Genomic DNA, 19,234 nt, shown 5'->3' with positions numbered 1-19,234 from the left:
TCTTCCCTCTATCACTGCTCATTACCACTAATTAAGGGTCTTCTGAAAACCCAGGCAAGAATGGCCCTGGGCCCACACACCCATTATTCACTTTTGTCAGCTCTGGGTCTAGACATGAGGTACAGGAAAGAGGGGGGCTGGCTGCTGTGCAAGCAATCTCTTGAAGTTCAAGTTTGTGTGTTTTGTTGGGGGAGGAAGGGGGGCAGGGAGGAACAGATAACATGCTAGATTTCTCCAAGACCTCTATTTCAGTTAGTTCGGAGAAAGCGTTTTGTTTCTTTTTTAAAGAACCCGAAGCCTGGAAATCAAATGGGCTGTCGGGTCCAGGTTGTAGCAGGAATCTCTACAGAGAGTTTAGCACCATGCAGCGTGGGACGAAAGTAGGTGCACAATTGTGAGTACGCAAACCACAGAGTTTATTCTTGTATTATTACTTATTAATCATTGTATTATTTTCCATACGACCAACTATAAACCTACTTTTGCCCCACCCTATATTTAGGCTATGCCTACATTTAAAAAAACCTTTTTTAGAAAACATGTATGCTTTCATTTCCTATGAGTCAGAACATATCCAAATTACAAAGAATTCACATCAGTTCTCGTTATGAAAGCCACAAATCAGAAATAATCTAAATGATCAAAAATGGGAGAACACAGGATGGCACAGTAACCAGATGGAATATCATATATGATACCACGAGGACTAATTGAGCAGCATAAGGAGGGCTTACGCAAAAGCTTCTGAATAAAAAAATCAAGTTAGAATAGGAAGCTCTGCACACTGGCAAAACCCATGGAAAATATTTTAAATTGTGGTGAGATTATGAGTGACCTTTTACTTTGTAGGTTTCCTCTATTGTTCTTATAATGTTTTGTGACATAAACTCAGTTATACGGTGGCTTGAACTTATGTGTACATTTCAGTGTATTTACTTTGAACCCTGTATCCAAATGTGGCAAAGAGCTTTTCATTTGAACTTGCAAATTGCTGCATGAAATTTACATGTTCCTTTAACTACATAACATGGCTCTATTGCTGTTCTACAAGCTGAAATTAATCCTCCGGGTTAGTTTTTTCAATCCAGATTTCAGTGCGCCACGTTTATCAGTAACACTTTATCTTTCCTGGGTGGGAATCACAACTAGAAAAGCAAAAGACCTCGCCACCCCCGGCTGCTCCTACCTACCCAGTCGTGAAACCCAATTCTGTCTGGCACACCACCTCACTTTTCATCTTTCCTGGAAGGCTGGGAAAGGGGTTATCTGGAGATCCCCAGGGCTCCTAACATTAGGGAGGCCGGAGTCTGGTGACCCCAGCCGATGAGGCCACTGTCTTCTCTAAGGACCACAAGGAAGAACACTGGGGAGTTTCCTCAGGGCAGAATGTCGAGGTGACTCCCAGCTCCTTCACCTCCCTGCTGGAGTAGAACGCAGACTTTATAGTCTCTCAGCATCTATGTAATTGTTTATTATGCTCTGCTCTTTGTTCTGAAGATTGACAGATGTGCTAGGATAAAAGCAAAAGTGTGCAGTAAGATCTCCTCCCCACCCCCCGATTAAATGGTATAACACAAGGGGTGGGGATAGATAGGAGGGCAGAAATCTTAAATGAAGGCCAGCTGAAGAAACCTACAATAAATAACAAAACGCTTGCCCGGCCAGAATGGCTCAGTGGATTGAATGTCATGCCATGTACCGAGAGGTCGCTGGTTCGATTCCTAGTCAGGGCACATGCCCGGGTATCGTACTCAGTCCCCAGTGGGGGGTGCAGGAGGTAGCAGATGGATGTTTCTATCTCTCTCCCTCTCCCTTCCTCTCTCTAAAAAAAATAAAAAATAAAATAAATAAATAAAAACATTTAAAAACAAAAGAGAACAAAAAGCTTGGTGGGCTAGGGTAAATAGCAAAACCAAACTAGCAGAGATCTCTAAGGTTTGACAGGTAAGGGTGAGTTGAGACCGGCCTGTGGCTGGAGACTCCTGAGGAAATTATACAGCATGCCCTAGAGAGCTGTTTCCATTGCCTTCAGGTGGTTAAAAATCTTCCAGGAAGGGGGCAAACAATGTCTGTTTCGATGCATTCCTGTATCATTGACTCTCAATTTGCCATGCTATCATATATATCCTGCTATTTTTTAATGTGTGTGCATTGCTTCCTCTAGATTATAAGTTTCCTGAGGGCAAGGAGCCTACTTTATGCTTTTTCTATATTGTCCTACAACCCCCAACCAACAGACACTAAAATAATGTGCTTCTTAAGTGGAAATAGAATTTAATAGTCCCATGGGCCAAATCACGTATAATCTTAATTTCCATATATTTTCTAGTGACTAGAAGACAACATGAAAGTCCTTTTTGTGTTTAAGAGAAAGGGAGCAGAGTAAGAGGTCAGAGCAGTGATTTTCAACCCGTGTCATGGCACACTGGTGTGCTGCAGTGATTTTTAAAACATGCAATGCCTGACTAGTCAGAGGCACTGACCCCTTTACCTTTAGATTGTCAAATTAAAAAATGACAGCAGCCAACACAACAGCCATCCAGTGTGAATACCGTTTTGAACGACAAATATATCCTATCTAATAAAGAGGGAATATGCTAATTGACCCTCACGCTGTCGCAAAAGATGGCGGCGCCCACAGCCAATAAGGAGGAAATATGCTAATTGACTGCCCCGCCCTCAAAGATGGCAGTGCCCACAGCCAATAAGGAGGGAATACACTAGTTGACTGCCACGCCCTCAAAGATGGCAGTGCCCACAGCCACAAGATGGCGGCGCCCAGTCCCCTCAGCCCCACCGGGGCGGCAGGCGCCCAGCTGCTCCACGCGCCTGCCTCCAGAGTCCCCCAGTACCCTCAGCCCCCAAGCCGCCCAGGGCTGGCCCAAGACACAGGCAAGCCTTGGATGGCAGCTGCCCAGCTGCCCAGGGCTGGCCCGAGGGATGACCAAATGACTGAGCAAGCAGGCTGCATGGGGTGACCAGGCCGTCAAGGGGGTTAGTGGGGGATGACCAAACGACTGAGCAGTAGGTTGTGTGGGGTGACCAGGCCGGTGGGGGGGCTGTGAGGGGAGACCAGGCTGGCAGGAGGGGCAGTTGGGGGCATTTAGGCTGGCAGGGGGGCAGTGAGTGGGGACTAGGCCAGTGGGGGGGCAGTTGGGGGTGACCAGGCCAGCAGACGGGGGGCAGTTAGGGGCAACCAGGCCAGCAGAGGGGGGGCAGTTGGGAGTGACCTGGCCAGCAGTGGGGGGCAGTTAGGGGCAACTATGCCGGCAGGGAGGGCAGTTAGGGGTGACCAGGCAGGCAGGCAGGTGAATGATTAGGAGCCAGCGGTCCAGGATTGTGAGAGGAATTTCCTACTGCTAGTCTAGACTGGCAGTCGGACATCCCCCGAGGGGTCCCAGATTGGAGAGGGTGCAGGCTGGGCTGAGGGGACCCCCCCCCCGCCCCGTGCACAAATTTCATGCACCGGACCTCTAGTAGGTCTATAACTGAGTTGCATCTTATTGGTCATGTCACATAATGAGTTTGCATCTGATTGGTTAATTATTTTGTTTTTATTATTTTTAATCCTTACCCAAGGATATGTATTTACTGATTCTTGAGAGAGAGAGGAAGGGGGAGGGAGAGAGAGAGAAACATCAATGTGAGAAAGAAACATCAGTTGGTTGCCTGCCATACACACCCTGGCTGAGGATCAAACCTGCAACCTGGGTATGTGCCCTGACCAGGAATCAAATACACGACCCTCTGGTGTATGGGATGATGCTCCAACCAACTGAGCCACACCAGCCAGGGCAGCACCTGATTTTTTTAGAAAGTCAGTTTGGAACAAAAAGGGTAGGTAATTACTATTATTATTAATTTTTTTGTAAATCCATCAAAATTATACCCATTTTTTTTTGTCAGATCGGCAACAAATATATTTTTTGGTGTGCCACAGAATTTTAGGAATTAGTTTGTTGTGCCATGTGATAGTTTGAAAATCGCTGGTTTAGAATAATAACAAAATTAGTCAGAGGAGAAAGAGCACAAGACAGAAACAGTAGACATCCCCAGATAGAACTTTTAAGTAGAGGATTAGCGATTGAAGAGATGTGAGCAATATATTCAGGATTTGAGACTAGAAACACTTCATTGAGGCACATTCTCTTTACATTTAGTACATTCCTACTCCTATGCAAATTATTCTACCTTGTTCCCTTTTAATTTCTTGCGAAACTGCTAAGGCAGACAATCCTGGAGTGTTCTAGAAAGAACCATTTCTGAGAACATAGCAGGAAGACAAATCACGGAATGGCAATCGTCCAGTTGAATAAGCCAACAATTACGCCCTAGCTGGGTTCCCAGATGCAGACATGCTAGCCATCTCTATGGAGCCACCTAAAAACAAAAAACCTTCTGCCTGGGTGCTGGCTCACATTTCTAATAGGCTGCTCACTGGGTTTTTAGCAATAATACTTCACCATTGTGTGTTAGCTAATGGTGTTGAATGGGTTCAGGGCCACCCCAAGATGTGCCACGTTGGCATGTAAATTATCTTGAACTAAAGGTAATCAAGACCCTCTGGCTCATGAAAAACTTTTGCCTCTTCCTTAAAAAATGTAAACTCGGGCCTTGTAAATAACTTAAAGAGTTATTTCTAGCGATAACATATTTTGACCTATCTATCCCCAGGGCAGGGCCAACATCTCATTATTGAACATCTGCTCTTTTGTCTGCAAACAACCTTTCTTCCCTCTGAAGCTGCAAAGTATCTCGTCTTATCCCTATTCAGAAAGTCATATAGCCCAGCTGGTATGACTCAGCGGTTGAGCGGTGACCTATGAACTAAGAGGTCATGGTTAGATTCCTGGTCAGGGCACATGTGGGGTTTCAGACTTGATCCCCAGTTGGGGGCATGCAGGAGGCAGCTGATCAATGATTCTCTCTCATCATTGATGTTCTCTCTCTCCCTCTCCCTTCCTCTCTGAAATCAATTTAAAAAAGTCATATATACCTCATTTTAACCTATTGCTGAGCCTCTCATATATGTGGGATTCTCATACAAACATATGTAGTTAAGTTTAGCTATTTTCGCTTGTTAATTTGATCATGTAGACCAGCTGAAGGAACCTTGAAGGGTAGAGGCACTTCCTCCCCAGTGTCCTTTGATCACAGAGTGATTCAAGGGGTTACTTGGCACTTTGTTTTATTGTCAAACATGGTTTTCCCAGAGGAAGTGGGCTTAGGATGGGTGGGGGCCAGGGGTGCTGATGTGAGATGTGATCAGTGTATCAAAACCTGGCTCAATAGAAGGCCATGAGGGCTACATTATTCCACTGCATGTACTTGGGAGATTAATATTTGATTTATGAGTCTAGGCAACAAGAGTTCCACTGGCAAGGCAGTATTCCAAACCCTGAGTATCTTCTGAGTTGAAAACAGATCAGAACTCACCACCTCCTCATCCCCATCCCCACACACCATCCACCCAGAGGAGCCAACTCTTCCACGCCTCTGGGCCAGCCAGGCCTGGTGGGCCCCTTGGGAGACAGAATGGAGAACCTCCCTTGGTCACACACACACACACACACACACACACACACACACACACACACACGGGGCTTTTTACCTTTCCCTCATTAGCTTTCCTCTGGATTCGGAAGTGGTCCCGCCAAGTGGTTCCTCGAGAGCGAGTGAGGTCTGAACCTCCGTCACTGACGCCTGCAGCAAGGCCTCGGAGCCGATCCCATGCTCTGTTCCCCTCCCTCCGCAGCATGCCCAGGGCAGTTCATGGATGGAGAAACAGAAACCTATTTTCAAGGGCCAGTGTTTTGCTTCAAAATGAAATGTGAACCTATTACTTGGAGACATTCTTCACCTCCTGGGTACAGGTGGGTCATGACTCCAGAATTATTACTTTAGCATTTGTGTCTTGGGCCATTGTGTCCTATCAACAAATATATTTTGAATTCGTGCAATGCAATGAGTGGCCTCTGGGGGCGTGGTACTGGGGATTTTCACGTTTAAGAGGAAAACAGTTATTTTCAGTTTCCCTAAAGACCCAATGCAGTGTGGGAAGGAGGCTCAGGGCTGAGGAGCAGAAAGGAAGTGGATGAGAGTAGCGGGGAGAGGGACTCTACTCACATCACCTCACCTCGTTTTGTTCTCAGCCTTGCGAAGAAGCGCACAAGCACGTGAAGAGGCAAACCAACTCTCTCCTTTAAGGATAAAGAACTTGCTGCTCAAACGGTGAAATTCACCCAGAGCACACAGTGAGAGCTGGAGCAGGATTCAAAGCCGGCCCCTCTGCTTGCCAACCCCCACACGGGCTGTCTGCCCCACAGGAGAGCTGAGCTCCACGGGGTTGACCCCACCAGCTGAATGACCTTGAGCAAGCCGCTAACCAGCTAACCGTCTCTAGGCCTCGATGAACATAAGCCTTCTTCCCACCCTGAATCGGCATTTCAGTTAGGGCATCAGCCCTGGCAGGCCCTGATAAGGTCTGCACTCCACGGCCCTGGCAAGCGATGGAAATAAAACTCACAGGCAGCAGAAACCAGTTCCACCCTCCAGGTCAATACCCATTTGTCAAAAATTTGGCAAAAGTTGCATTCGTATTAGTGAAACCTCAGCATAGCTGCATGCACAGTTTGACACACAGAATTTATGACATCTGTTGGAGGAATGCAGCTCTGAAAACCCTCAGTGTCAAAAACTGTATATAATGGAAGGAACACTTCTTGCACTGCCTGACATTTCTAATTTCTTTCCAAATCCCTGTCTCCAATTCTGAAAATGATGGCTCCCTGAGCACCTCTGTGCTTTCTTTTTTTTTAATTGGATAATTCAGATTTTTTTTTTTCTTGAACATCTGACTGTAGATTGAAAAAAAAAATCACATCTACAAATCGTGTTGACAAGTAGAAAAAAAATGGTTAACATACACTCGAATATTTGTTCAAGAAAAAAAGAGTTTTTATTTTCTGGAGAAAAAAAGACCAGGCTAAATGTATTAAATCCTGGAGGACACATACTAGTGAACGAAACCGGCACCTCTAGGATCAATAAGTAGAGGAACTGTTCAACGCATCTCAGACTGTATCCACAAAGCCCTCTTCTTTCATCCTTAATGAGATTACAGAACTCTCGTCACAAATTTAAACATTTTGGGAAGATGCTTATATTCTTCTCCTAAGCCTTTCTCTGTAGAGTTCCACAGTGTTTCTCTCTCAACAGGGCACCCTCCAGCTGTTCGTGCTGAAGTCTGGGCCTGCCTGGTTCAGCAATGGAATTTAGAGTATGAATCCTGAATTCCTTCTCTGTACTTCATGGTTCTCTGAAGGTGACCACATGGGCTCCCAGCCTCGGCGTTGCCACACCAAGAGCCCTAATCTCTCTCCCCCGACCTCATAGAGCGGCGTGTTCCATTTATCTCACTGGGTCAGAACCAAGGTGTGTGTCATGTGGGGACAGGGTGTTCTCCCTTTTCTATTTATCAGAAAGATCAGGTACTAATTCTTTGAAATGGCATGATGTTTCATTAATTGATTTCATCTGATCCCTGGGACCCAGGGAGGAAGTTCAACCAACCTACTTGTGGTCACTGTGTTTCCTCCTCTCCCAACTATACCTGCTGCTTCTTCTGTTTCTATGTCTAGTAGGTGCCTTCCTTCTGCTGTAAAACGTCTGAAACAAGGAGAGGAAGAATCCACACAGGGCTTTGCTGTCACTCAGCCCTGGGTTTGGAACCCAACCCCACCACTTGTGAGCTACGGAACTGAGTAGGTTCACTCAGCCTCCCTGAGCCTGTTAGTAAAATGGGGACAGATGTGAAGCTGAAATAACACTTCTCAGGTGCTCACTACAGGTTCTGGCACATGGTATCTGAGAATAGCATTAATAACCATCCTTTGGCCCTAGCTGGTTGGGTTCAGTGGACAGATCTAATCAGCCCATGGACTGAAGAATCCCATGTCTGATTCCACTCTCTCGAACAACAACAAAAACCCATTATCATTCGGGGCAAAGTTAGCATTGGCCCAGCTTCACCAAGGAGGATATTAAATACTCTCCGTGGTGGCCTACCAACATGGCAGGCTGAGGACAGCAGCAGTTAATGGTCATCAAGCAGGTGCCAGGGGCTGTGCTATGCACATTACTACCTGGGCTATCCGTTCGAACTCTACAATCACCACCAAAGAGCTAGGTACTAATCTCCCCCTTTCAGAGATGAGGAATCTCAGATTCAGGGACCTGACAGGCTAGACAGCTAGCAAAGAGGAAGCCAGATCTGGCTCGCACAGTGCAAGAGTGCTGGGTTTAGGAAAGGCCTCTGACTAGGGTGGGCAGAGAGGTGTCCGTCTAGTGAGGACTGGCAGGGGGGAGCCTATGGTGGCGAAGAGGTGAGACCCAGAGCGTTTATTCACCTTACACTTTTATTCTGTGAAGAGAAAATACCTGATCGAAGGGCTTGGAAGAGCAGCCACAGAGAAACCATTACCCATGCATCCCAACGCGTTTTATTTCTAGTCCACCATGTCTGCTTTTCATGGGGATGTCCCTCTTCTCCGCGCAGCACAAGTCCGGCCAACTACCAGTGCTTGTAACCTTTTTTGTTTGTTTGCTTAAAGTCAAACAGCCTATGATATTTTCAGTTTCCAAGTCTGAGGAAATAAAGATGTATTGGAATTTAGAACTCACTGTTAGAAAGCAGAAAATCATAAAGGCTCTTAAAGCAATACTTCTGAGTCACACTGCTGGTAGAGAGCGCAGGTTTGGTGCTCAACCCAGTCTGTTGATGCGTGTGTATGCCACTGCTGAAGATTTAGCTCATATTTGAGGGACAATCTCCAAACCAGTAAAATTACAAAAGGCCTCTATGTGTACGCAGATTAACAAAAACAACACGGAGAAAGGTTTTGGGGAAGGGTCTTTTCAGCTTGCTGGCCACTTGAACAGACCAAAAGAGATGTTGCCTCAAATGTTTTTGGGAGGATAATACATGGAACCCAGATTTCCTCTGACTTTGGTTTATTGTTTTGCTTTAAGAAACCATTCATGAGAGAAGGTAGGTTGATCACATGATCTGAAGTTCACAAAGTAAAAACATACAAACGACAGGACCGCCAAGTTTAGAAAATGTCCTACAATGTGCATTTTATTCCATATCATTATACAATGTCTTTATGTACAGTAGTCCCCCCTTATCCGCGGTTTCGTGGTCCTTGGTTTCAGTTAACTGAGGTCAACCATGGTTGGAAAATATTAAGTGAAAGATTTCAGAAATAAACAATTCATACGTTTTAAATTGCGCGTCGTTCTGAGTAGCGTGTTGAAATCTTGCGTGGTCCCGTTCCGTCCCGCCCAGGACATGCATCATCCCTTGGTCCAGCACCCGCACTCTACGATCCCTGCCCTTTAGGCACTTGGTCGCCATCTTGGTTACAGATTGACCATCTCAGTATCACAGTGCTTGTGTTTAAGTGACCCTTACTTTACTTAATGGCCCCAAATTGCAAGAGTGGTGATGCTGGCAATTCAGATATGCCAAAGAGAAGCTGTAAAGTGCTCCCCAAGTGAAAAGGAATGTATGTACAGGAAACCACACGTAGCATACAGGGTTCAGTACTATCCACGGTCTCAGGCATCCATCCATTAGGGGTCTTGGAACATATTCCCCGTGGATAAAGGGAGGGGAGCTACTGTAGTTATCACTCTTAAGAAAATGTTTTTTTTCTTTATCAATTGCATGTAGTGCCTAAATTTCCACTTTAACATGAGGACACAGAAAGAGTGGAAATCCACATTGCCTGCTATCCTACGAATGGAAATAAGCTCCAAGTGTGCCGATAAGAAGGAAACAGAAGTCTTGAAAGAGCAGTGTGGCTTACAAACTCTTGGCTTTAATGAATTCGGACACACAGAATCCATAGTCTCGTCTCATAGTAAAACTCAAGACAAAATAAATTAGTGTTGGACAGAATTCTAAATTGTACAACACTGAACAAAAGACCACAGTGGGACCTTTTGTTTCAAGTAGCACCAATCCACACCTGATTGTTTCCAACAGTAATCTTCCTATTGATTAAGTCGTTGGCACTCTGAGTGGGAATCTTTCTGCTCCAGTGAGGATTGCTAGACTGACTAAGCATACCGTGCTGCTAAACTCTCTAGGAAGTGTGGCAACGTCAACCTGGGAAATGGCACACTGAAATCGCCCTCGCTCTGACGGGGCCTGCCTTCGTGTGTGTGTGTGTGTGTGTGTGTGTGTGTGTTTCCCCACCCCATGATGCAGCTGTACTTGTGGGTGTTTTTGTGACAGTGGTACAAGTAAATAAAAATGCATTTAAGGGGTTTCATGGTAAGCATGGTGTTAAAAAAAACAAAAACCAAAACACAAAATAAGACAAAAAGCAACAAAAACAACATGAACGAATGTGGTCGCAGCTAAGGAGGTTTTCACATGTTGTTTAACTCCAGTAAAGTCTGATCCAGCATCTGATGCATACTAAGGTTTTCTTCTTTGGCATGAGCCACTTTCTCTGTGGTGGGATTAGAAAATTAAGTCATGAATAGCTGCGCTTTGGACACAATGGTGGTTTGTACATTTAGGCAGGCAAACATCAATCACAAACACAGGATGAGATGATTAGGACTAGGCATGCTTGTAAGACATTCCTCATTTCCAGACAAGGACCTACGGAGAGGGAAGCCGTCTGCAACCCAGAGGAACTACAGGCACAGAAGGCTCTCACAGAGCGGCCGGGTGACCCCCACCAGCACTCCACCCTGAGAACAACACGCAGGCGGGGCTGGTGAAAGTCCACGGGCCGTGCGCTGTGGGAACAGGGAGAGGTGCTGGCAGCACGAAGTTAATGACAGCAGACACGTCTGAGTTACAGGCAGTTAATGGTCTGGGAGTTGTGCTGTAACACAATCTCACAGAAAACAGATGACATAAATTAGGTTTTCTGACAACTTTTGAAATGATTTATTTTGGTTGCTCATTAAAAAAAGTTATCATGTTTCATGCACACTTCAGTAGGACATTCTCTTACTATTCTTACAGTGTTCTATTTATTATCACATGACATTCTCACTAGATTCCAGCAACACCGTTAGACTGAATAAAAGCATACCTTTCAGACAATCGGGGACTTCTGACATGAGCTCCTGTTTTCAAAAGCTATTTTTCCCAAGCATAGGTACATTTAATAATATTTCAAACACTATACCAGATATTAGAAGTTAGGAATATGAGTATGTAATAGGAATATACATATTATATATATTACATCCCACATATAATATATATATGTATATAGTTATACACATGCACACCCCTCTGCTTTGGTTTTCTAACTTAAAGTAGGACTCAGTTCTCTGTAGGAAATAGAAAACAATTTTTTTGAGGTCTTCATTATGTATCAATTCAAACAAGAGGACCTTCTGTTGCAAAGAGGAGTGCTAAATTGATTGTTATATTTATTCATATACACAATGATCGTATTTTACCATAAAAACTATTTCAGGATTAAAGAGAACTGAAATATTCCAGATATAAGAGGAAAATGCAGGCAAGACCAGCTTTTCAGCTGAATCCTTCCATGTTCATTTCTACAGAAGCAACCCCTACAGTTGAAGGTATAACAGTCTTAGATTCCTGACCATGGGCTCCATTCCTAGAATTCTGCCCAAGTTCTTTCCCACTTAAGTTTAATCCTCATTCAGGGCCAGCTTTAGTTGGTTAGTTAGGCGGCGGTTTTGCTCAAGTTGTTGATAGAGTTCATCTGTACAGGTCAGCAAGCAGGTTAGCAGAAGAGAAGAGGCAGAAGAAGAGAGGTTAGCTAGACTTGGAGAAAGGGAGTTAACAGAACAGAGATGCCTCCGGCACTGATTACTTGCTGGACAGGTTACCCTTACCCCATGGTCATCTGTCCTGTGCCCAGGAAGGTGGATGGTAAAGGCCTGGCAGACTTAGAGTCAGGATTTCTCTCTTGGTGGGAGGGTTGGGGAAGGAAAGGGAGCAACAGGGTAGGAAGAAGAGAGAATGGAGTTTCTTCTTCCACCTCTCTACCACCACTACATGAACTGAGCCGAATCCAGTTTCTGGCAACAGCCTGAGGAACCCAGGCAGGGCTGGAGGTGAGCCCAGCACGGCATCCACTCCTTGCTGCGCTTAGTGGAGATCTATGGCGAAACCTCCACCTGCCCATATCCGCTCACCTCTTACCCTTTTCATCTCCACTCCGAGGGCTGGCTTTTCTTTCAGGTAGTCCCAAGAGGGGCTACCATTGCTGCATTAACACTTTTTGAAATGCAGAACTAAGCTCCCTGTCCTCTAATCCCCATGATGCAGGGTGCACATTCTGAACTTTTGCCCAGTTCTGATACAGGGTGTGTGCCAACTTACTCAAATAGCCAAATATCAGAACTTATCTCCACTCAAAACTGACTTAAAATTTATCTTTACTTCTTGAAGATGGTATTTATGTTTGGAGCTAGATGGATGTGTATAAAGTGAACAAAATCTCAAACATCTACACGGAGATCAGCATAATATAAATTTTACAGGCTGCCATGTAATCTGCTCCACATGGCAAGGAAGCCAAGCACAGGAGTTAGTCTACATATGAGGATCCAGGGGACACCCAGACAATGACAAAAACCTGGAGGACACATGATTTTTTCGAACGATGGTGACAATCTGAACCCAGAAATTCTACTTAATGATCTCGAAAAGCTGGCAGTCCTGCCCCTGGGGAAAATGGAAATGTCCAGTCTCTAGGCCTATGTCTGTGGGAAACTGATCAATTCTTATTTTAACTTTCTCTTATAAATGGTAGGAGACGCTTCCAGCTGGAAGTATATCTTGCCTTGTCCTCTTTGTTCACCCAAATTTTCTGAACATTCAAAACCCTGGCCAAATGTCACCTCCTCCAGGTAGCTCCCAGTCAGAATTGTTCTCTCTTCCTCTCTGACTCTAACTACAGTCAAACCTCGGTTCTTGAACGTCTCCCATGTCCAACAATTCGGTTCTCCACCAAGTTGTTGTGAACCAAACTTTGGTTTTTGACCTGACAACCCTTTGAGGTTGACACCTCATCATGACAGAAGGCATCTCTCAGGCAACAAAAGGGAGAATGTTTTTGTTGCTGGCCAAATAGGATCAGCACAATTTTAAAACATAAAGAGGCCATCAAGAGTGCTAATGTTGCTAAGGTTGTGAAAGAAACAACGATGCCAGGCAATGGAAGAGGTAGAAACTGTTGTTGATTTGGATAAAGGAAAAGCAGCTAGCAGGTGACAGCCTATCAGAGGCAGTGATATGTGAAAAATCGAAGATGCCTCATGCTGATTTCCTGAAAGTGATTCCTTTGAGGCTGGTAGGGGATGATTCGATAAATTTAAGAAAAGAAGTGTTTGCAGATTAAACAGTACAGTAGACATGTACTATATATTAGAAAGGTTAAAAGAGGTAATCACTTGGGGGTTTGGAAAGGATTAATTCCATTTACGTTATTTCTAATGGAAAAAAAAGTGATTTGGTTTTTTAACAAATTGCTTCTCCAACAGCCTTCTGGAACGAGTTTAAGTTCGAGAACCGAGGTTCCACTGTACATACCATCTATTAGTTCAGACTCACTTCGTTCATCTATCTTCCCACAAGATGGCAAAGAACATTTCTGGTTCATCTCTTTACCACATCCCAACTACCTTCCTTCCACAGTGTCTTGTATATGGCATAGGTTTTGGGGTTTCAAAATCTAACCACACTAGCACATCACACTCTCAGATGGGGAACTATTGCCAAGGGCAGGCAGGATGTCTCAGTCTGTGAGCCAGTGCTCAGCCAAGTGGGATGGAAGGGCTTTGCAGAAACCCTAGAGAATCCGGAGGATCAATGTGAATTCAGCTTCCGTGACAGCTGTCCCTACCACCTCCCCCTTGGGACCTGCCCCTTTCAGCTGCCCTGGCGCTAGTACACCCCGGTGGCCTGAGGGCAGGGACCAGAACCAGTTATATATTTGGACGTGTTTCCCCCTTCTCCACTACCTCCCAGATGTCTGGGGCCTCTGGTGCCGACTCAGCCATGCCTTTGGTTTGGTCCAATGAGGCTCCGGTAGCAGCTGGAGTTAGGGCCTGGCACTCTGAACTGGAAGCCTGGGCTCTGACAATTTCTTGGTAAAATCAACTTGCTATTTCCTCTCTCCTGTACCCATACCTTCTTGGGCTATTCCAGATTTGCCTTTCCAATATATCAGTTTCCCATTTCCCCACGTAGAATCTACTTATAGAAGCGTGAAAATCTCTGGGAGGGTTTTGAAACCACAGACGTGCCTCCACAATGCACTGAGCACATGCTCAGCAGAACCTGCAGACTTGTCGTTTTGCCTATAGCGGGAAGCAGGGTTACTCACAGAGGAGCCCACTTCTATTACTCTGAACTTAAAAAGAACAGGGCAGGAATCATAGTCAAAAGCAGGCCCATGGAGCCTCAGGAAAAGTAAAACATGAAGTTACAGAAGTCTTTACACTCTCAAGGGAGAGACATTGTCCGGAATCTAATTTTTAAAGAGTCTACTATACCATTACTAAAACACTTTACGGCCCTCATAGGGTATTTATTACCTGCTCTGAAGTCTTTGTAAAGTAACTGGTATTATTTCCAGCTTGTTCAAATTTATTTGAGTAAAAATTGAGTATACCAAATATATAAAATAGTGGTACATCAAATCTCTTAGGCTAACAAAAAACTACACACAAACAGATGAAGGTCACCCATATTTAAAACATAGGAGAAATACAGCTAGACTATTGAGGAGGGAGAAATGTTGGAAATTAGAAAACAAAAGTCCACATCATTATGGAATTGTAATTTTTTTTTAAAAAAATCACTTAATTGCTGTTTTTGAAGTAAATAGTGAAGCCCAAATAAAAAGTAATTGTGTTCTGAACAATTCCCACTAACTACTTTTTTTTTGGGGGGGGGGGGAGGGGGAGGAAGAAACATTAATGACTATACTTTAAAAGTGTCCACAAATTTAAAAAAAGACCCAAACCAGTTATTATTGCAAAGATTATGTATGTACCTCTTCTAAAGAATACAGGTGTGCTTAAGAGCACAAAAATAAATCTCAACTTGAACATAATCAGATTTAGAAAATTTGAGAAGTCATTTCATGATCAAAATGAAGGTTTAAAAAGCTTTAACTGTTCTTTGTGCTGTAAAAGGAGGATCAATGATAACCTCAACTTACATAGCTTGATCCAAGTTCTCTTTCATCATTCCCAACATGTAAAGTCCTAGCAATGTGGGATGGCTGTGGAGCCTTCGTCAGGAGCCCTTCATTGGTCAGGCATGTCCTCCGAAGCAGGGCCATCCAATATCAGCAGAGGACTCACCACATCCCCAACTAAACCTCTGGCAGAGGAAGACGCTGCTCAAGGTGCATCTTCCGACTCCAACAAGGAGTGTCCTGTGTAAAGGTTCTAATCTGAGCCACATGCCAGAGCCATCATAATCCCTAAAAAAACACAAATGCCCAGGGTCTCACTCTAACCTTTGGAAATCAAAACTCTGAGAGGGACCCAGGCATGAGATTGACTGAGTATTTCCTCACCTGAGGACATGCTTAGAGAGAGGAAGGGAGAGAGAAATATTGATGTGAAAGAGAAACATTGGTTGGTTGCCTTCCGTACATGCCCCAACCGGGAACTGAACCCAAAACCCAGGCATGTGCCCTGACAGGGAATTGAACTGGCAACCTTTCGGTGCCCAAGACAACGCTCAATCAACTGAGCCACTCCAGCTGGGCATTAGCATTTTTTAAAAAAGTTCCACAAGGAACTACTGTCTCAGAAACTCTTGATACTAATACATGTTCAGAATGGGAAAAAGAAAAAAGCAGCAGCCAAAAAATTAACCCTCACATGCGTGAAGCAGATTTGCAGCTTTATTCAGTGTTGAAACTAAAATGTGAAGTAAAAAGAATAGCAAACAGGAATAGCTTACACAGTGTTTATTTTACACTGAACTGAAGAGCTTCTGTACAATAGGAAGCGCAGGGTGCGCCCGGCCCGAAGGCAGGATGCTAAGAGAGAGAAGAGGGTCAGCTGGAGGAGAGACCAACTGCGGAGCGCAGAGAGGTGGGACACCCAGCTTGATGAAGGGGTCTTGGGAGAAGTGGAGCAAAGAGACTTATCTGCATGAAGAGAAAAGGTGAGAGAAAAAGGAAAAAGTGGCACAATGGAAAAAAGGAAACCCGGACCAACATGAGAGGAGCGCTGGAAGCACAGGCGAGAAGCAGACATGCAAACCGCTGCCAGCTGTACCCGAGGGAGGCCGGTCCTCGCCCCCCGGCTCTGGACCGGGGGCATCACGGGGCCTCTCTGGGTCAGGGTCCATTTTAAGAAGACCCATGAACAGAATTTTAAAACAAATTTTGAACTCAACCCGTCTTTCAGAATATTTAATCATACTTGATGCTTCAAATTTCCCACATAGAATCACCACGCGTATGGTCTTAGGGAAAAGGCCCTGGAGACAGATCATCTGACCCACGCTCTCCTTTTCAAATGAAGGAAGAGAGGGTGACGTGCTCTCTAGTTTCCAGGGTGACCGGCATGTGTGTCTCCCAGGGTAACGTGGAGACTCTGTAAGCTGTGAGGCAGCAGGCCCACGCCACACTTCCGTTTTTCTGCATGGGTGACTAAGGAAGGACAGGTGGGCCAGGAACATGAAATTTCCTGCTTATCCGGAATTCAGTGCCAGATTATTACAACGCAGAGAACCCTCTGTGAAGCACTCCGGGTTAGGATGTAGAGGCAGAGCAAGCTTACCGTTTCGGTTGGGTTAGTGGTGTGTAAATTGGTCATGTCTGCTCAAGGTTCTCATGAGAACAAGACGATTGACTCCAGCACTCACTACCTCACAGTGTGAAAGCGGGCCGTTAACTCCCAAATGCACATTGTGCTGCTTATGCCCCATTTCTTTGACACAAGTTGTGGCATTTGTTGGGAGTATTTTAATTCCTTCTATGTAAACAGAAATGAAAGGCGTGGCTTCTCAGCAGAGGGTTCATTTCCCTACAGCTCTTAAGCGTGAGAAAGAGAAGGTATTTTACAGCTGTACTGGATTGATTTCCTTTCCCTCAGAGCCTCTGTCATCTGGCACTTTAGGGTTCTTAAATTCATATTTCTTTTTTTGAAAATGGTATTTTATTTAATTGGATCTCAGAAAACCATTTTTGGATAGTGCTTTGGGACGTTCCTGTACAACTGCATGGCTTTCTCATTTTACTTGAGCCTCGTTTAATTTCCTGAAAGGATAGCACTCAAGACATTCACATTGCAGTTCACTGCTCTGTGGGAAGAACCCAGCCTAGAGATTGAGAAACGAATGGATTCTGAAGGGAAAATGACTTGTACAGACAGACTTAATCTACTTGGCCTTTATATTAGTAGAATGTAAAAAAAACAACCACCAATGATTATGCCTAGGTTATGCAGAAAGAGTAAGCAGGAAGGAGCGGAGATGGAGATTCTGGAGGCCCAGAAGGGAGCAGTGGTGAGGTTATCGTATTAGCATGAGCGCACGGATGTGAGCAGGCAGGATGGATGCGCATTTACATGGAAGTCATATCGTTGAGAGCGTGGTCCAGCTCCTCGCTGATGGCTTTGTACTTCAGTTTCTGAGCGTACAGCTCGTCTATGACCAGGAAGTGGAAGGCAGAGGTGCAAGGACATGGAGAGTGATCAAGAGATGGAAGGTGAGTGAGGGTGGCACGGGCGCCATCCCAACACAGCAGCAAGAAAAGGGCAATGCATGAAGGAAGTGGTGCCGCAGCAGGTGGCCAATGCAGGAGGCGTGCGTTTTGTTTTTAAATGAATTGAAACAAAAACAAAAAGAACAAAACCCATTAGCAAATAAAACAAGAACGACGCAATATGAAAATCATAACAAATATGGTAGGTATATCAGTAAACCACGTTTAGCTCTAAATAAAACCACAGAAGGATGTCTCCTGCGTGAGTAATGGAAGGTCTTTCTTTTCTAGAGTTATATTTTAATTACAGTGCAGCAGGCAGCCAACGGCAACTATAAACAGAGGAAAAAATATACAAGGGCAGTGTTTTGGAACAACAGTTTGTGACCCTAGTCTGTTGTCCTTATCTGGCTCCACCTGCAAACCACGGCCTTGCTGACCAGACTAGACCACTGGGATATGGATGTCTTAGTGCATGTGAACCACTCGTGGTCTTCTCACTCAAGCCGCCCTGCGCGTGGTGCAGAGGGCCTGACAAGCGAGGGGAGCCACGCTTTTTACGGTGGTGTTGTGCCCAGTCTGCACTGTGGTTTTTGTAGTGACGGCTGCGTATTTTGCCGCCCTGGGGTGGACTGTGACTTTTTGTCATTCTCTCCTCTCTACTAGCGTGGTTATCGCCTACACTGACTCCAGTACCTTTTTTAGCCTTGATTTTTTCATTCTTTTTCTTTGCTGACCCTTCACAAGCCTCTGAGCTCAACATTTAGGATTTCTGTGACACAGAGTGGGTGCTACAATAAAACCTAAATATCTTAGGGGAGAAATGCTAAAGTGTAATCTCAAAATACGACGTCCTATTATCCCCGACTCCTTTCAGTACCAAGATAACTAATGACAAAAAGCCCAAATCCTTACACTGAATTCATACTTGGAAGAAGATGGGCTGTGTCTAAGAACAAATCCATACCATCTGATACTTAGGAGGTATTACTATCGACAGAAAACATACTGGAGTCACTCTCACCTACAACCACCTGACCCACAATGAAAAATAACCTTGCCCCACCAAGGAGTGTGAGGTAAAACTGGATGGCATCTGCCTTTACCAAACAGATGTGCCCTGTCTGGTGGCTCAGTCACCTGGTGAGCAGGCCACTCAGGTCCAAGAGTTTAAGTGCCACAGAATGAAACCCCAAGGACAGACAGGAGGAATGTGCAAGAGCAAAGGTGAATATACGTCAAGGTGAATGCACTTGGACTAGAAAATCGTTTTGCCAGGTCGATACTCAACCGTAAGAGTTCAAATGAAAACAAAACTTAAGACCTTACCTTCTAAGTCATCAATGCTTTTCTCCAATTTAGTTACTGACCTCTCCGCAAACTCAGCCCGAGTCTCAGCCTGTAATGATTCAATTTGTTTCGGTCAAAATTGGGATGTTTTAGGTTTCCAGGAGTGATGAATACAGGGAAAAACGAGAAAATGG

At 44.8% G+C, this 19,234-nt stretch overlaps 1 protein-coding gene across 20 annotated transcripts in view; it reads right to left on the bottom strand.

The window, feature by feature from the left end:
• Positions 1–9,112: 9,112 nt before the first annotated feature.
• TPM1 (tropomyosin 1) overlaps positions 9,113–19,234 on the bottom strand; it is a 29,960-nt gene continuing 19,838 nt past the window's right edge. For 5 of the 20 annotated variants that reach the window (XM_036303876.1, XM_036303891.1, XM_036303856.1 and 2 more), the window contains 2 exons: positions 19,080–19,149; positions 17,610–17,692 (listed from right to left, as the gene is read on the bottom strand). In XM_036303876.1, the coding sequence (XP_036159769.1) occupies positions 17,610–17,692; positions 19,080–19,149 (153 nt within the window). Of the gene's footprint in view, positions 10,524–11,290; positions 11,772–15,916; positions 16,188–17,609; positions 17,693–19,079; positions 19,150–19,234 lie in introns of those variants that run through there. The other 15 variants (XM_036303884.1, XM_036303895.1, XM_036303865.1 and 12 more) reach the window with 7 other exon arrangements.

This window comes from Myotis myotis, unplaced genomic scaffold (assembly GCF_014108235.1).
Source record: "Myotis myotis isolate mMyoMyo1 unplaced genomic scaffold, mMyoMyo1.p scaffold_m19_p_1, whole genome shotgun sequence".
Classification (NCBI taxonomy): Eukaryota; Metazoa; Chordata; class Mammalia; order Chiroptera; family Vespertilionidae; genus Myotis; species Myotis myotis.
This window is presented reverse-complemented; position numbering and strand designations above follow the sequence as displayed.